This window comes from Chaetura pelagica, unplaced genomic scaffold, assembly GCF_000747805.2.
Source record: "Chaetura pelagica isolate M959 unplaced genomic scaffold, ChaPel_1.0 scaffold244, whole genome shotgun sequence".
Classification (NCBI taxonomy): domain Eukaryota; kingdom Metazoa; phylum Chordata; class Aves; order Apodiformes; family Apodidae; genus Chaetura; species Chaetura pelagica.
The window spans coordinates 2,605,543-2,618,924 of NW_009953719.1; the positions used below are offsets into that span (position 1 = coordinate 2,605,543).

At 40.9% G+C, this 13,382-nt stretch overlaps 1 protein-coding gene across 1 annotated transcript in view; it reads left to right on the top strand.

Moving 5' to 3' along the window:
• Window positions 1–13,179, top strand: part of IGSF5 (immunoglobulin superfamily, member 5) — a 29,445-nt gene extending 16,266 nt beyond the window's left edge. Inside the window, exons 6-8 of the mRNA XM_010000445.1 lie at window positions 2,462–2,574; window positions 4,358–4,434; window positions 13,111–13,179. Of these exons, the coding sequence (XP_009998747.1) occupies window positions 2,462–2,574; window positions 4,358–4,434; window positions 13,111–13,179 (259 nt within the window). The remainder of the gene's footprint in view (window positions 1–2,461; window positions 2,575–4,357; window positions 4,435–13,110) is intronic.
• Window positions 13,180–13,382: the final 203 nt, after the last annotated feature.

A 13,382-nucleotide genomic window follows, 5' to 3' on the forward strand; every position in this document is an offset into this window, starting at 1 on the left:
CTGCGGGATGGTGGGGTGGGCAGGCGGGTTCGTCCGGCTCCCCGGCTCTTGGGAGGCTGGTTAGCCCCATAATGGATAGAGAAAAAAGCGAAGCTTCTTCCCTACCCACCTGGCGGGCAGGGAGATGCAGGCGCGTTGTTGCGCCGAGTCGGAAAGCCCGGGGAGCCTGATGGTTATCAGCGTTAAAATCTTGTTCGTCGGCGCCAGGGCGGCTGTGGCAGCAACGTCAGCGAGGTTGTTTGGGGTTATTTTTTTTTTTCCCTGAGTTTCCAAGGAGCATTGGAAATTCAGCCTGTGCCTCCGCTTGCGGGGCTTTTAGCTCCCGGTGTCCTGCCGAGCGTCACCCCCCTGGCCTCGCCCTGCAGGGACACCCGCCCGCATCAGCGGCCTCTTGTAGGGACACGGTGTGGGGAGGTCTGCTGAGAGATTCCCAGTGATAGAGCACTCGGTTGGTACGAAACAAAATCAGGAGATGAGGTAAACACAGTCCTCTCCCGAGGAAGGGATGCTGGTTACGTCACGCCGTACCAGGAAACCTCCACGTCAGTTCTTGGTTTCTGATGCTAAATCGATCGTTTCACCAAGTGCAGCTTTATAAATGGGGCAGGACTAAGTCGGCAGGGAATGGGCAGCCAAAAGCAGACACAACTTGCATATGAGTTTTTCTATGAAAAGAGTCCTACAAAGCCTTTTTGTTAGGATTCTGACTTGGTTCTGCTGAAAACCTTCTGCAAGGGTCGACCCTGCTAAGACAAAAATCCACTGAACACGCAGAGAAGCACCTGCCCAGCAGTGGGGACTGGTGTGGCTGGGTCTGTCTGTCGTGTTCCTTGGACCCCACCTCACTAACGTAGGTCTGCACAGCACTTTTCGTTCCTCCGGTGCCTTTGAATCTTGTCTGGGCAAATACCATTCTATCTTCATGAGAAGAGAACATGTGCTTTTAGATCTCAGTACAGTCAGGCTCTTCTTTTCCGATAAAGTTCAAACAGGAGTTGTCATGCTGACCTCATAACTGTTGCTCACACTCTGAAAGTTAAAGAAGCTGTTAGGCAAGTACTTAAGCGCTGGGATGAGTCCAGGCCCTGTGGCTCAGCTTGGACTTAAAAACTCAGTGTTGACAGTTTTGCAGTTTCAGTGTGTGTAAACAATGACACTGATTTCAGAGGAATTATTTACGATCACTCCCAGATTTTGTAGGTTTGGTGTTTTTTTTCTTGGGGGGAATCTACCTGACATAAAAAGAATTATGATTGTCTAGATTTTGGAAGCTGTGTTGTACTAGTAGTGAAGAAGTATTGAGACCAAAACTTTTATTTTTTACTTCCCACGTTATTTTTAACTTGGCTGGCTAACTTTCTGTACCTCCCACACTTTTTTTGTAGCTGCTTTTGGTTTGGCTACTACACTGACTTTGTTGAGATCAGATAAAATATATGCCACAGTATCATGTAATGTGTGGAGGTGGTATTCCTAAACAATTTCTCTTGTCTTCTAGCAACCATGACAGTTTTGTTATTGGTATCTAACACTTTTATCTCCTAAAAGAGCCATGTAGTCATAGCTGACTACTTAGATTTATGTGTGCATCAGTTACGATCATCTGGAACTCTACAGGCCTGCAAAGTAATTCCTGCTAAACATAAAAAAGTAAATTCAGCAGTTTCCATAAGCATTGCTAACTGAGAATATTTCCCTCTTCCCCTTCAAATGCCTGGCTTGTCATAGGCCGGCCGTCAATTTGTGCTTGCCACACCAGAAACTTAGGCAAAGGTGGACCTGGGACTGTCCCAGAGAGGGGTCCATGGTAGGAACAGATGAAAAGTAGCGTCTCTTCTAGCATAAGAGTTGTCCTCGTTTCTCTCTGCTCAGCAATCAGGTTGCCTTTCTGCTAATTCAGAGATGTGTAATTTTAACCAAGGTAGTTCTGTCAACTTCACCGTGGTTGCGCTCACTTGTGAAGTAAATTTCAAAGTGAAAGGTTAACTTTGGAGAGTACAGATTAATCCCTCGGGAGCCAACTGTGGTGATGTGAGATAACATGCTTTTTATTTTTTTGCAATTGCAGGGGGATCAAATCACAAAAATGATGAGCTATCATAAGTGACCTAGCTGGTGTTCCATTATTAGGACACTGAATATCCTGTAATTCAGAATTAGGCATCAAAATTAATTTCTTACAAAGCCTATGATATGGAACAGAGTCTTCTCCCTTTGAAGATTGCTCACTTTATATTCTTGCTTTCTGATAATGTAGCTAATGAAAACTTCGTCAGCAGAATTTCAGAGGTACTACTTATATGGGACAAGATTTGTACTGGCTAATTACTTGGAAGGCTCAGATAGGTTTTGCACCTTTTTTTTTTTTTTCCAGAGGTGAGGCATATGATTTTTTCTCTGTAGCCTATTACCCAACAGTTCCCATTTATTAAGTTCTAATGACAGGCCTTTTTGTTTCTAGAAAAGTTACAGCTGAGAAGAAAAACTATGGCAATGTGGAAAACAGGCAGAGGCATGGCAGTGAGAATCTGGGATACATTCCAGAGGAACTGTGGAACATAGAAAAAATCCCAAGTAAGTCTGAGTTAGTGAATCACATATTGTCTAACTGCTTCTTACCATGGACATTTTGGACATGTCAAGCAATCACATTGCAAGATGTCACAATTCTTTGAGAAGTACTTGTGTGCAGCTTCAGAACTTGTTGTATTTTCTAGAGTATGGTCCTTCAAAAGTATTGAGAGAACATTAAAGTTCTTTGCAGTTAAAGTTAGTTTTATTCCTGTGTTTGTTTTTATTTGTTTGTTTGCTTTTTTTTTTGCCTCTGTTCTTCCAAATATCTTCTGGGGCCAGATGTGAGAGTTGGTCTGTAGAAACAAACAAAAGAAACAATCCACCACCACCACCAAATAGTGGGGGGGGAAAAAAAAAAAAAAAAGGACAGAAAAAAAGGCAGTGAGAGAAGTATAATTTTACTGATGACTAAGGCATTATCAATTCTAGTCCTTAAGCGCAAAGACTCTTCAAAAGCAAATGTAAATCTCCGCCAAATCATTACCCACCACTTGCATTTACAACCACATTATTATCAGAACGTTTAATCAAACACTTAATGGCATAAAAGTATTGTGCAGAGTTTATAATCCAGGCATACATCCTTTTATTTCTAACAAATAAATTGTGAAGAAGTGCGTGCAGTAGAAAGGTTTCAGGAGCATGAGGTATTGTTAAATGCAGCAATTATAAAACATAAAAGAAAAACTAAGTAAACTGGCCCCTAAATCCTTACCAAGTGTCTCTGTTACTCACCCTACTCAGCAAGGCAGTGGAAGAAAATAAGATGGAAAAACTTGTGGGTCAAGATAAGGAGGGGGGCATCACTCACCAATTACTGTCACAGGCTCCACTTGGGGAAGTTTAATTTATTACACATCAGTAATCAGAGAATGAAAAACAAAACTAAAAACACCTCCCCCACTTCCACTTTTGAAGGCTCCTAGCTCATCTACCTCCTCCCTACAAGCAGTGCAGGGGGAAAGGGAATAACGGGAGGCAGGATCAGTCCATAACATCCAAAATCAGTCCATCATCACTGCCATTCTCTCCTCCTCACACTTTTCCCCTGTTCTGGTGTGGGTTCTTCCCACAAGCTGCAGTTCTTCAAAAACCACTCCAGCCTGGGTCCTTCCCACACAGTGTAGTCCTTCAGGAATGGAGTGCTCCAGCATGTGTCCTGCAAGGGGTCACAAGTCCTGCCAGAAAACCTGCTCCAGTGTGGGCTCCTGCTTCTGCCAGAGCTTGCTCCAGAGTGGACTCTCCACAAGCTGTAACTTCCTTCAGAGCACATCCATCTGCTCTGGCGTGGGGTCTTCCAGGGGCTGCAGGTGGATACCTGCTCCATGGATGCAGGATAACATCCTGCATCGTCATGGTCTTCTCCACAGGCTGCAGAGGAATCTCTGCTCTGGCACATTAGTGTCTGCAGGACTGTTTCTCTTACATTTTCTTACTCCTCCTTCCCAACTCCTGCTCACTTTATTTTTTCTGCTTTCCTAAATACATTATCATAGGGGTGACACCAATGTCACTGAGCTTTGGCCAGCAGCAGGTTTGTCTTTGAGCCAGCTGGAACTGACTGTCCGATGTGGGGGCAGCTCCTGGTGTCTTCTCAAAGTAGTCACCCCTGCCATCTCCACCACACTACAAAAACTTGCCACGTTAGCCCAACAAGTTAGCTAGAGTTTAGCTCATACTATGAAATAATATTTACCTTCATTCCTGAATGGTTTGTTGGTTCATGCTACTGAATAACAATAATCACACTGAATAACAATAATCCTATATGTTCCCTTTACAGGAGTTACTTCTCTTGCCCCAGTGTCTTCAGAGTTCACTGTCTCTGCTGCAGATTTACATACCAGTTCTGTACCAAAGGTAACTGTAACGCTGATATCTCGACTTTCCCCCTCCTTCCTCCCACCCTCCCCATATCCCCACCCCAGTGTGTATCTTACTATATCCAAACAGATTTTGGGTGGAGGTAGACATTTTTAATTAAATTACACCTGTAATTGAATAAGTCATATGTCCTTTCAGCATTCCTTAATGTTTCCTTTATAACAGTAAGAGCCTTGGGTGTTAGCCTCAGATTCAGATTGAGGGGATAAGAGATAAGAGAGAAATAAACACAGCTGATATCTGGAAGACATGTTTAATAAAGCTTCTGTCACATCTTTCCTTCACCAACCTGCTACATCTTGCTCCCCACCTCCCAGGCTAAAGTTAAAATGTCACAGACTTCTCTCCCCTCATACAATGATAGAATTATCTCAAGTTGGAAGTGACCCATAAGGATCACTGAGTCCAACTCCCTACTTCTTGCAGGACCAGCTAAAACTAAATTATAAGACCTAAAGCATCATCTAGCTGCCCCTTGAACTCTGCCAGGCATTCAGTGTTTGCTCTTTCCCTCCATACCTTTCCTCCTCCAAATGTCAGCTAGGCCTTTCTGCTGGCCAGCATAGTGGATAGCACTGGCTGGGACAGACTTCCCATAAATAAAGCCAATTGTCTTTTCATAATTTCTGGGATGCAAAAGTTTCCTTCTCTCTCTCCACAAGCTCACTTATTACTGTTAATTAATTCTTTCAGCCTGGCCAGCCAGAATAACTCTGGCTTGGCTTTTGAGAAGGTGAGGTTGATGTTCCTTTGCAAAGAAAATCCAATTAAGATAAAGTAAATAACTGTACATTTTCTCTGGGTTATTTTCCAATTCCACTTCCACACTGAAGAACTTGCTTCTGTTAAGAACTTTACCCTGATCTTAGAGATCTTTGGTATCTCAGCAGTAAATGATGGAAGGGAAAGCATGCAGCAAACACCCATTCCACTCCAGAGTTTTGCTCCTTTTCCATATGGCTAACATGTAAAAAAGTAGATCTCAGTGTTTATTCCTCTACTTGTTCTGTTTTCAACTAAATTGGTTCTGAAGGATGGTGCTGAGCTGTCTTACCTTCTAGTACAACAGCAACATGGATCTTCATTTAAGCCATGTATTTGTAAAATACATTTAGCACCTCCGTGATGGCTTTTGCCATTATTCTCTTGGAAAAGTAGCAGTAATCTGTTACACAGGGATAACTCATTTAGTTTTGAAGAGCTGTTTCAACATCTACAAAGTAGAAATCTGTCTTGGGATGACATTGCATATAAATCAGAGCAGAAACATGTCTAGTTCTTTTGGCACAGAGTGAAATTTAGGAAGTACTCAATCGATGATTAAAACAATGATCAAAATAATAACAGTAAAAATAAAGGGAATGATAGTGATGTATTTGTGGCTGGTGGTTATAATGTTTGACATTAATTACTTGTCAAACAAAATATGATTAAAGCAAAGCTGAAAATAATGTACAAAACTGCTGAGGATTCAGTGCGGATCTCTTACCCTGAGCAACAGTTTCAGACAGTGTTTGATAGGCTTATGAGCAAGATTATAAGCCACTGGCTGTGTTTACATGCATAAGGCATGTGGCACAATACAGTCTGCTCTGAGAAGCAAAAATGCTTGTGTTAAGGACCCCATAACCACCTTAATGCATTCTCCAGTGGGAGGCAATAACTTCAGTTTGCTGTCGCTGTGTCCTGGTGACATGGTGCTCATTGGTGGTTGATGTGCACTGGGCAGCATTAAGCCATTTGGTGTCACCTGAAAGGTATGCAATATGGGTCATTTCAGACAAGTCCACAGTGAGAACGGTAATGTTGTGAGTGGGGACTATCAGGAGGCTGGGTTCACAAGCATTGAGTTCATGCTCCAGATTCAAACTGAACCACAAATGTAGGTGCAGCCCTCTATGTCAAAAGCTTGATCAGATGGCCTTGGAGGTCCCTTGCAGACCAGTGGCTAGGGAAGCTTTGGAATCCATCACAGCACACACCATAAAGTTGAACCCTTTCTGTTAAATCAGTTGCCCCCGGACAATGTTTGGCCCACATCTGTTATGGTGTCTTCTAGCTGCATCACTAACTGAACATATATTTTAAAAATATAGATAAACTGTTTTCCGTATGTTGGAGGAATATTTAGCAATCTAAAATGCCTTGTGAAAATACAGTATTTCTCAGTTTGAACAGGGCTATTCAGTATATTGTGATGGCCCCATTTTGCATATGAGGGAGCCAATAAAGGTTGGTGAGTTTACCTTGAATTGTGGATTTGCAGCCTTTCAATTTATGACATTATGTACAAACAACAAAACATTTCCCAGGGGAAAAAAAAAAAAAAAAAAAGTGGTTTTCTTTTACACTTGTAACCTCCTCTGTTAACTGCGCAGTAGAGGTTTTCTGACAAAAAATATTACTAGATGCATTCTAATAAAGCTCAATTGCCACTGCTGCCAATATATTGCACAATAAACATTGTAGTGCCCTTTTGTTATATTTCTTGTCAAGTAGGAGAAATCAGACAGCAAGCCATTTAACTCTGCTGATTAGAGCTGAAGAAAACAATTTCTCCAGAAACCACCTACCTTCCTGCCACTTTATTTTCTAAACACTGAAAGTTGTGTTTCTTTGTTGACTTTCCCTGCCTGGATACTGGAAACATTCCCAAGGGGTTTTCAACTTCATTCTTCTGGACTTTTTAATGAGAAATTTGGGGAAAAAAAAACCCAAACAAACAAAACAAAAAACAGGAGGAAGAGAAATGACTGAGAATTTTTTTCCACATGAAGGAGGTCATAAAGGGGTGGACTTCAGCTAATTGCCTCTCTCCCCCTGGATAATCAAGAGAAATGAGGATATGTATTTGCAGTACTTCTATGGAGGTCAAGCAAGAAGAGCGAAGAACCCAGGTCCTCCCTCAGGAGCAGCGTGGGGAAGTCCATCTACTGATGGAAAGAGTCACAGAAGGTGAACACCTAAAGCCTTGTCTCTCCACCTCTGCAAGGTGAAAGAACTAAAGATCTGTAGTTGGCTTGCTTGTCACCTTATGAGATCAGGATAAACCACAGCAACAGGGCAAGAAAATAGGTCCATATGAGCAGCTTGAATGGAGATTTTTAAAATTAAAAGAAGCTCGTGGATGTGGGGACAAAATGAAAAGCAGGCCAATCACAGTGACTTGAGATTTTTCAAGTTACCATTTTGAATGGACAGAGGCAACTGTATCTGCTGCACAGCCTTTTCCTCCCACTCTCAGAAGGAAACTGCATGGAAGTTTTCAGGAGAGGTCAGAGGCATTAGACAGTCTCCCTGTGTCTCTCAGGGTATCAGCTTCAAATTTGATCCCTTCTGTTTCATATGTAACAAGTTACAATTTAAAATTATTTGAGAGATTAAGGAAGATTTTGTATCACAGGTTTCATTTCCTCAGAAGTTCTTGCCCAACTAGGTAAAAAGCTGGAAATACATGGTGGGTCTCATTATAAAAGGTAACAACAGAAAATCACTTAGGTCAGCTATTTGGCATTTTAACTCTGAATCAGGAACTAATGCAAGACATTCACAAAAGATAAATGTTGCCCAGAAATTGCACTGATCAATTCACAACATGAACAAAAGATTTGGCAAATCATCTTAGGGAAAAGTAATACCTCAGTGAAGAAGAAGGGGTGAAAAGGTGTGCAAGACATTTAAAAAAATTATTAATATTGAACAAAATTACTGAGCTGAGGAAAAAATTACCAGCTGCTGGAAGAGGAGGCCTGAAGCATCAGTCAGGAGTGCTGGAAGGTCTTTGTTCTGATTACATTAGCCAAGAAAAGGTCAAATGGAGAGTAGAGTTACAGGCTTTTGTTTAATTGCATATTTTGTTACTGTCAGAGATGGGAGGAGATTGATCCTTGCTCCTAGATCCAGGGCTGAGCTGCAGGCCACAAAAGTGTTAGGGACCAAGGTCCCATCTGAGGGGCTGTTTCTCACACCCTGACCCATTGCACAGAGTTCCTTCCAAAACCCAAGTGCAACGAGGGAATTCCCTTACCTTGGCTCTAGCAGATTTTGGGGCAGTCCCCACAGACAGTCAAGCCTGAACAAGGGCCATAGGACTGATTCTTCCAGGTTGTGAGTTCTTTCTCCAAGAAGCTGCATTTTTTCAAGTCCCACTGGTGCAAAAGGAGCTCCTACAGTCTCTCCTACACAAGCTCCATAATTAGTCCACTTAACAAGCCATAAAAGTCTCTCAGATAAATCAGAAGACTATTTCATAAGAGGGAGTAACTGCTCACTTAGAGTGGGCCAGATTCATCCCTGGTGTAATTCAACTGATTTCAGCACAACCAAAGGATGTTTGCACTTGCCACCACAGCCACACTTCAACCCAAAGTGAGTCATGGGTCCATTAATGGGGAAGGACCTATTTTTCTTCTTAACTACTTGAAATGACACTCTATAAAATGGAAATATTATTTAGTTGTGGTTGTGGTTTTATACTGGGAAGGAAATGAATGATGAATTGTCACTCCATTTATTGCACTGTATATGACTGATTCTGAGGTTTGTATGAGAAGAAAAATTAAGCTATCGAAATCCAATTAAAAGGTCAATAAAATAGAAACATAAACCAATGACAGCAAATGATTTTTCCCTTACTGATGAAATCTACTATAGAGTATGTCATGTTATGACATTCATTGGTCAGCATATCTTAAAAGAGTAATAAATATTGATGATACAGATATATAAAAGGCAGTTTATAGTATAATTTTCCCAAGTGTCTCTGGAAGAAGGGGAGGAGCCAAGTTATGTAGGTGGGATAAAACTACAAAGAAATGAGAAGGAATTTCCATGCTCTTTGTCTATCAATGGGCAGGGAAATGTGCTGAGTGTATGAGAAGTTGACAGGATAGGACAGGTCTGCTATTTGAAACAACAGAGTAACTAAATTATTTTGAGGGTATTCTCAAAATATCTGCCCTTTGAGTAGGTGTTCTCCTGTAAATAATGTGAATTTGGAATGAGAATTAACAACTGAAGATGAGAGGGAAAATTATCTTCAGAAGCAGAAAACTGTGCCTCCCTGATTTTTGTTCTAACAGCCGAATGTGTGATGCATGCAGACACATTTGGAAGTGCTCCTACCTCATTAATTCCAGCAATTTGTTCTAGTGCAGTTAGACTTGGACTTTTTTTGGCTGGTTAATAGCAGTTAAAGCCTTCAGTTTATCACACATTTCCACAGCATCAGTGTCTGAGAAGATGCCACCTGTCAAATGAATTTAAAGATAAGAGCTCTGTTTCATAATGCCAGATGTGTGTTCATCATTCATATCACTGATGTCGTAGGGGTTGCAGAAATGACTACAACTTGCTTGTAATAGCAGAAGTCCTTCTTTCATCGAATGGAGATCAGTATTCAAAACACCACTGAAAGATTCAACCTTGAAATCAGCTGATACACACACTCATTTTACCTTCTGATTCTTCCATGCATTGCTAGCTCTCTTTCTGCCTGGCTGAAGAGCTGGAAAAAATGGGAAGATTTGGACATCTGTTTCCCCAACCAACAAAAAAACCCCAAACAAACCTCTGCAAAGCTTTTCCCAGTATAACACTCCCTTTGTAGTAATCCCTATAAAAAGGCATCCAGGGCAGATGATAAGTCAACAGGCAGGCTTTGAAACATGTGACTGCTAAATATCCATGGTTAACTAGATGCCAAGCTAGCAGTATGAAGAGATTTAAAACTATGTAAAAGAAATGCTGACAATACCGCATCCTTACTAATAGAAGAGTTTACTTTAGAAACTCACTTTTGCAACGTTGGGCTGTGCTGTGAACCACTACAGCTGTTTTTTTTCCCTTCAGTATGCAGGATGTAATGAATAATGAAACCATTTTTTCTCAGACTAGGGCTGACAGGACTAGCAGAGCACTGGATTAATCTGAAGAAGCAATCAAAACCAAGCAGAGGCTCTAGCAGATGTAGCTTATCAGGGTCTAAATATGAAATTGTTATTGCACTGCTATTCCTCTGTATTGTGTATTTGTAATGTGTCATATGACATCTTCTATAGCATCAGAAAATGAATATTAGGTCACTGACCAGCAGCCAGAAATTTCCATTTCAGTGAAGTTATATCCAGAGTGAGCTGCAACCTCAATGAGGCTACATTACTTCAGAGAAAGCTCCACAGAAAATGGGCCAGTACACAGCGTGAGTTGATTGAAAGGAGTGAAATTATTCATTAATTTATATCAGAGCACAGTGAGAATAGAATATAAGTAACCTAGGGCATTTGCTTTAAAGTAAATAACTATGAATGATGCAGCAGGGCATAGGGGAACCGTCATGGGCACAGTTCCCATCCCAGGAGCAAACTTGCTGCTCAGTTCCTCCTCTGGTGGTGGGGAGAAATGCCATGACATGGCAGGGGCTGGATGGCTCATTCTGGCAGATGAGATTTTAAAGGGAAAATCAGCATGCCTGGGTTACATTTTACCCAGTGCTTGCAGGGAAGAACATGGCAGTCTAGATCCAATTGGTGCCAGTCCTCTGGCTCCCTCCTATTCAAAATCGTGTGTAAACCACAATCTTCTGTAGCATTGCCTACTAATGGCCATAAACACTGCCTCTTTCAACATTACTTAATTAACTTTCCAATTAATTATTTCCTTTAGTAAATCTGGGTGCAATACTGTATTTTTGTGCAACAAGTTCTGGGAATTATCCCCACCCCAGTATTTTGCTAAACATGGGATTCAAATAATGACCTATTTCAGGAAATTTCAGAGGCAGCGTTCAGTGAGGTGCTCTTGGAGCCCCTCCAAAACTTTTTATTTACTCAGTATGGCAACTAGTGTGGTATAATTTATACTCAAAGGACAGTCTACAGTATCTGGGAATACTTGCTTTCCACAAACATAACACTTGCCTTAAGCTTTTTTTTTTTTTTTTTTTCCATTCTACTTGTAAATTTGTTATTTTTGGAGGGAGCAATGGTAGAGAATTTCTCAAAACCTCTGTCATTGTGAGAAAGTCTGCCATTGCAGACCTGTAATTGGACAATCAGGAAATGTCAAATAACTGTTCTGCCATAAATTAATCATAATATATTAATCTCCAGGGTAACACAGACCAGAGGAAACTTCTGATGTGCTCTGGAAATGAATGAGTGATGTCTCTATCAAACACAACTAAAGTCTTTGGGCTGAACTGCAAGAAATTAAGTGCAGGAGAGAGATCTTGGAAAAGGTCTCTTGAGCAGAGACAGGCAATCCTGTTACTTCCCAGAGCACCTCCTCTCTCTGCAGAAATAAACAGTAAAGAAGGGTAAATTTAGAAAACAGCAGAATGTTCCAGCAACAAAAAAAGGATGGGCAGAGGGGAGAGAGAGTTGTGTTTAAAACAGAAGGCAGCTGTCTTATGAAATGTTTCTAGTATAGTTATATTTATCCCATGGTTTTCCTTGAGTTGCTGGGACTCATTAATACAAGAGACATATTGTCCACATTTGTTATCCAACATTTTCCTCCATGGCTTATTCAATAATGTATATGTACCAAATGCATTAATTAAGATCTCTAATGCTGGAAGAGTACCAAGGCAATACAGACTGTACATGATTAACACTCCAGAAACAAATCTCAAGAAAATAAATACCACTGGGAAAACCAAGAAAGTTTCCATTGATTCCCTACATCTTGAGATCAGGTGGGGAAGTAGCAAGTAACAGTAGCTAGGAGATAGCACCTACTTGGAGGTAGATAGAACCAACACTGGGGCTGGCCACAGCAAACCATTTGACTGTGGTGTTTCATTTAGGAAGCTATATGAAGATAAAGGTTTGTAACTTTGGAAGAAAATCGTGTTCTCTAGAGCTACTTTGTAATTATCTATGTGAGGTCTCACTACTACTTTTAAATATTCAAAGTCTGTGGGTTTTGGATGCATTTGAAAATTGATTTTCCTTTGTCTTTTCCTCTGCTATGATATTTTGTAAAAGCACAGAAATTATTAGGTCTGAAAATCCACTGCACTGATTTCAAATGAGGACAGGTTTTTCAAAACTGCTGTGTGTTGGCCCTGCACTGATCCCACAGGGGTCAGCTTGAAAGCAGGCTGCTGTCAGTGGAACTGGAATCATGCCAGTCATGGAAAATTTAAAAAAAAGTCTGCTTTGACTAAACACTGAGATGTTGAGGGTGGTCTTTCAGATACATGAAATACTGGTGTATTTATTGTTGCAATTCCAATGCCAGATGTTTAGTTTTTCTTACAGCTTAACAGATTTGTTGTAGGGTTTTGTGGTTTTTGGGTTTTTTTTTTTTGTTTGTTTGTTTTTAAGAGAACCAGAGAAGAAACACCCGAACAGCATGTTTTGCTTAAAAGAATGCAGACTTCAGAGCTCACAAGAAGTTCTCAATTAGCTCCAGAGCAGTTAATGAATTCGCTGAACTGCCATCAGTGTGTTGCATGTGAAGCTCTTGTTTTGTTCTGCTGTTCATCCTTTCCTTTGTGTTTAGGTTTTGAATGGGTAGATGACGGTAGATTTTAATTTGGTATAGTATATTGGGGTGAGGGTTTGGCAGGTACCATCCTGAGGACCTTTGCAGTACCGCTTTTCTAGAATTTCTTTTAGCTCTGTAACTGCTTTTACTCTCCCGTAGGTGCGACCTCAAAGACATATTGATTACCCGATCAACGCAAAGAAAATTAGAAACGTGACACTTGTTTAGGATGCACTTCAGGAAGTGTTTCTATCAGTTGCATTTTACATGTTTGGATGCCTTCCTGCAATGGAGAAAGGTTAACAGCAGTTCTCTGAATTTAAGCTATAAGTTATTTTTGTTTTTCTTCTGATATAATGAAATAAAATCGCAATCTTTATCATGTAGCGTATGTTATCTCAGCAAAATACTGGACATAAATGACAGCCTTA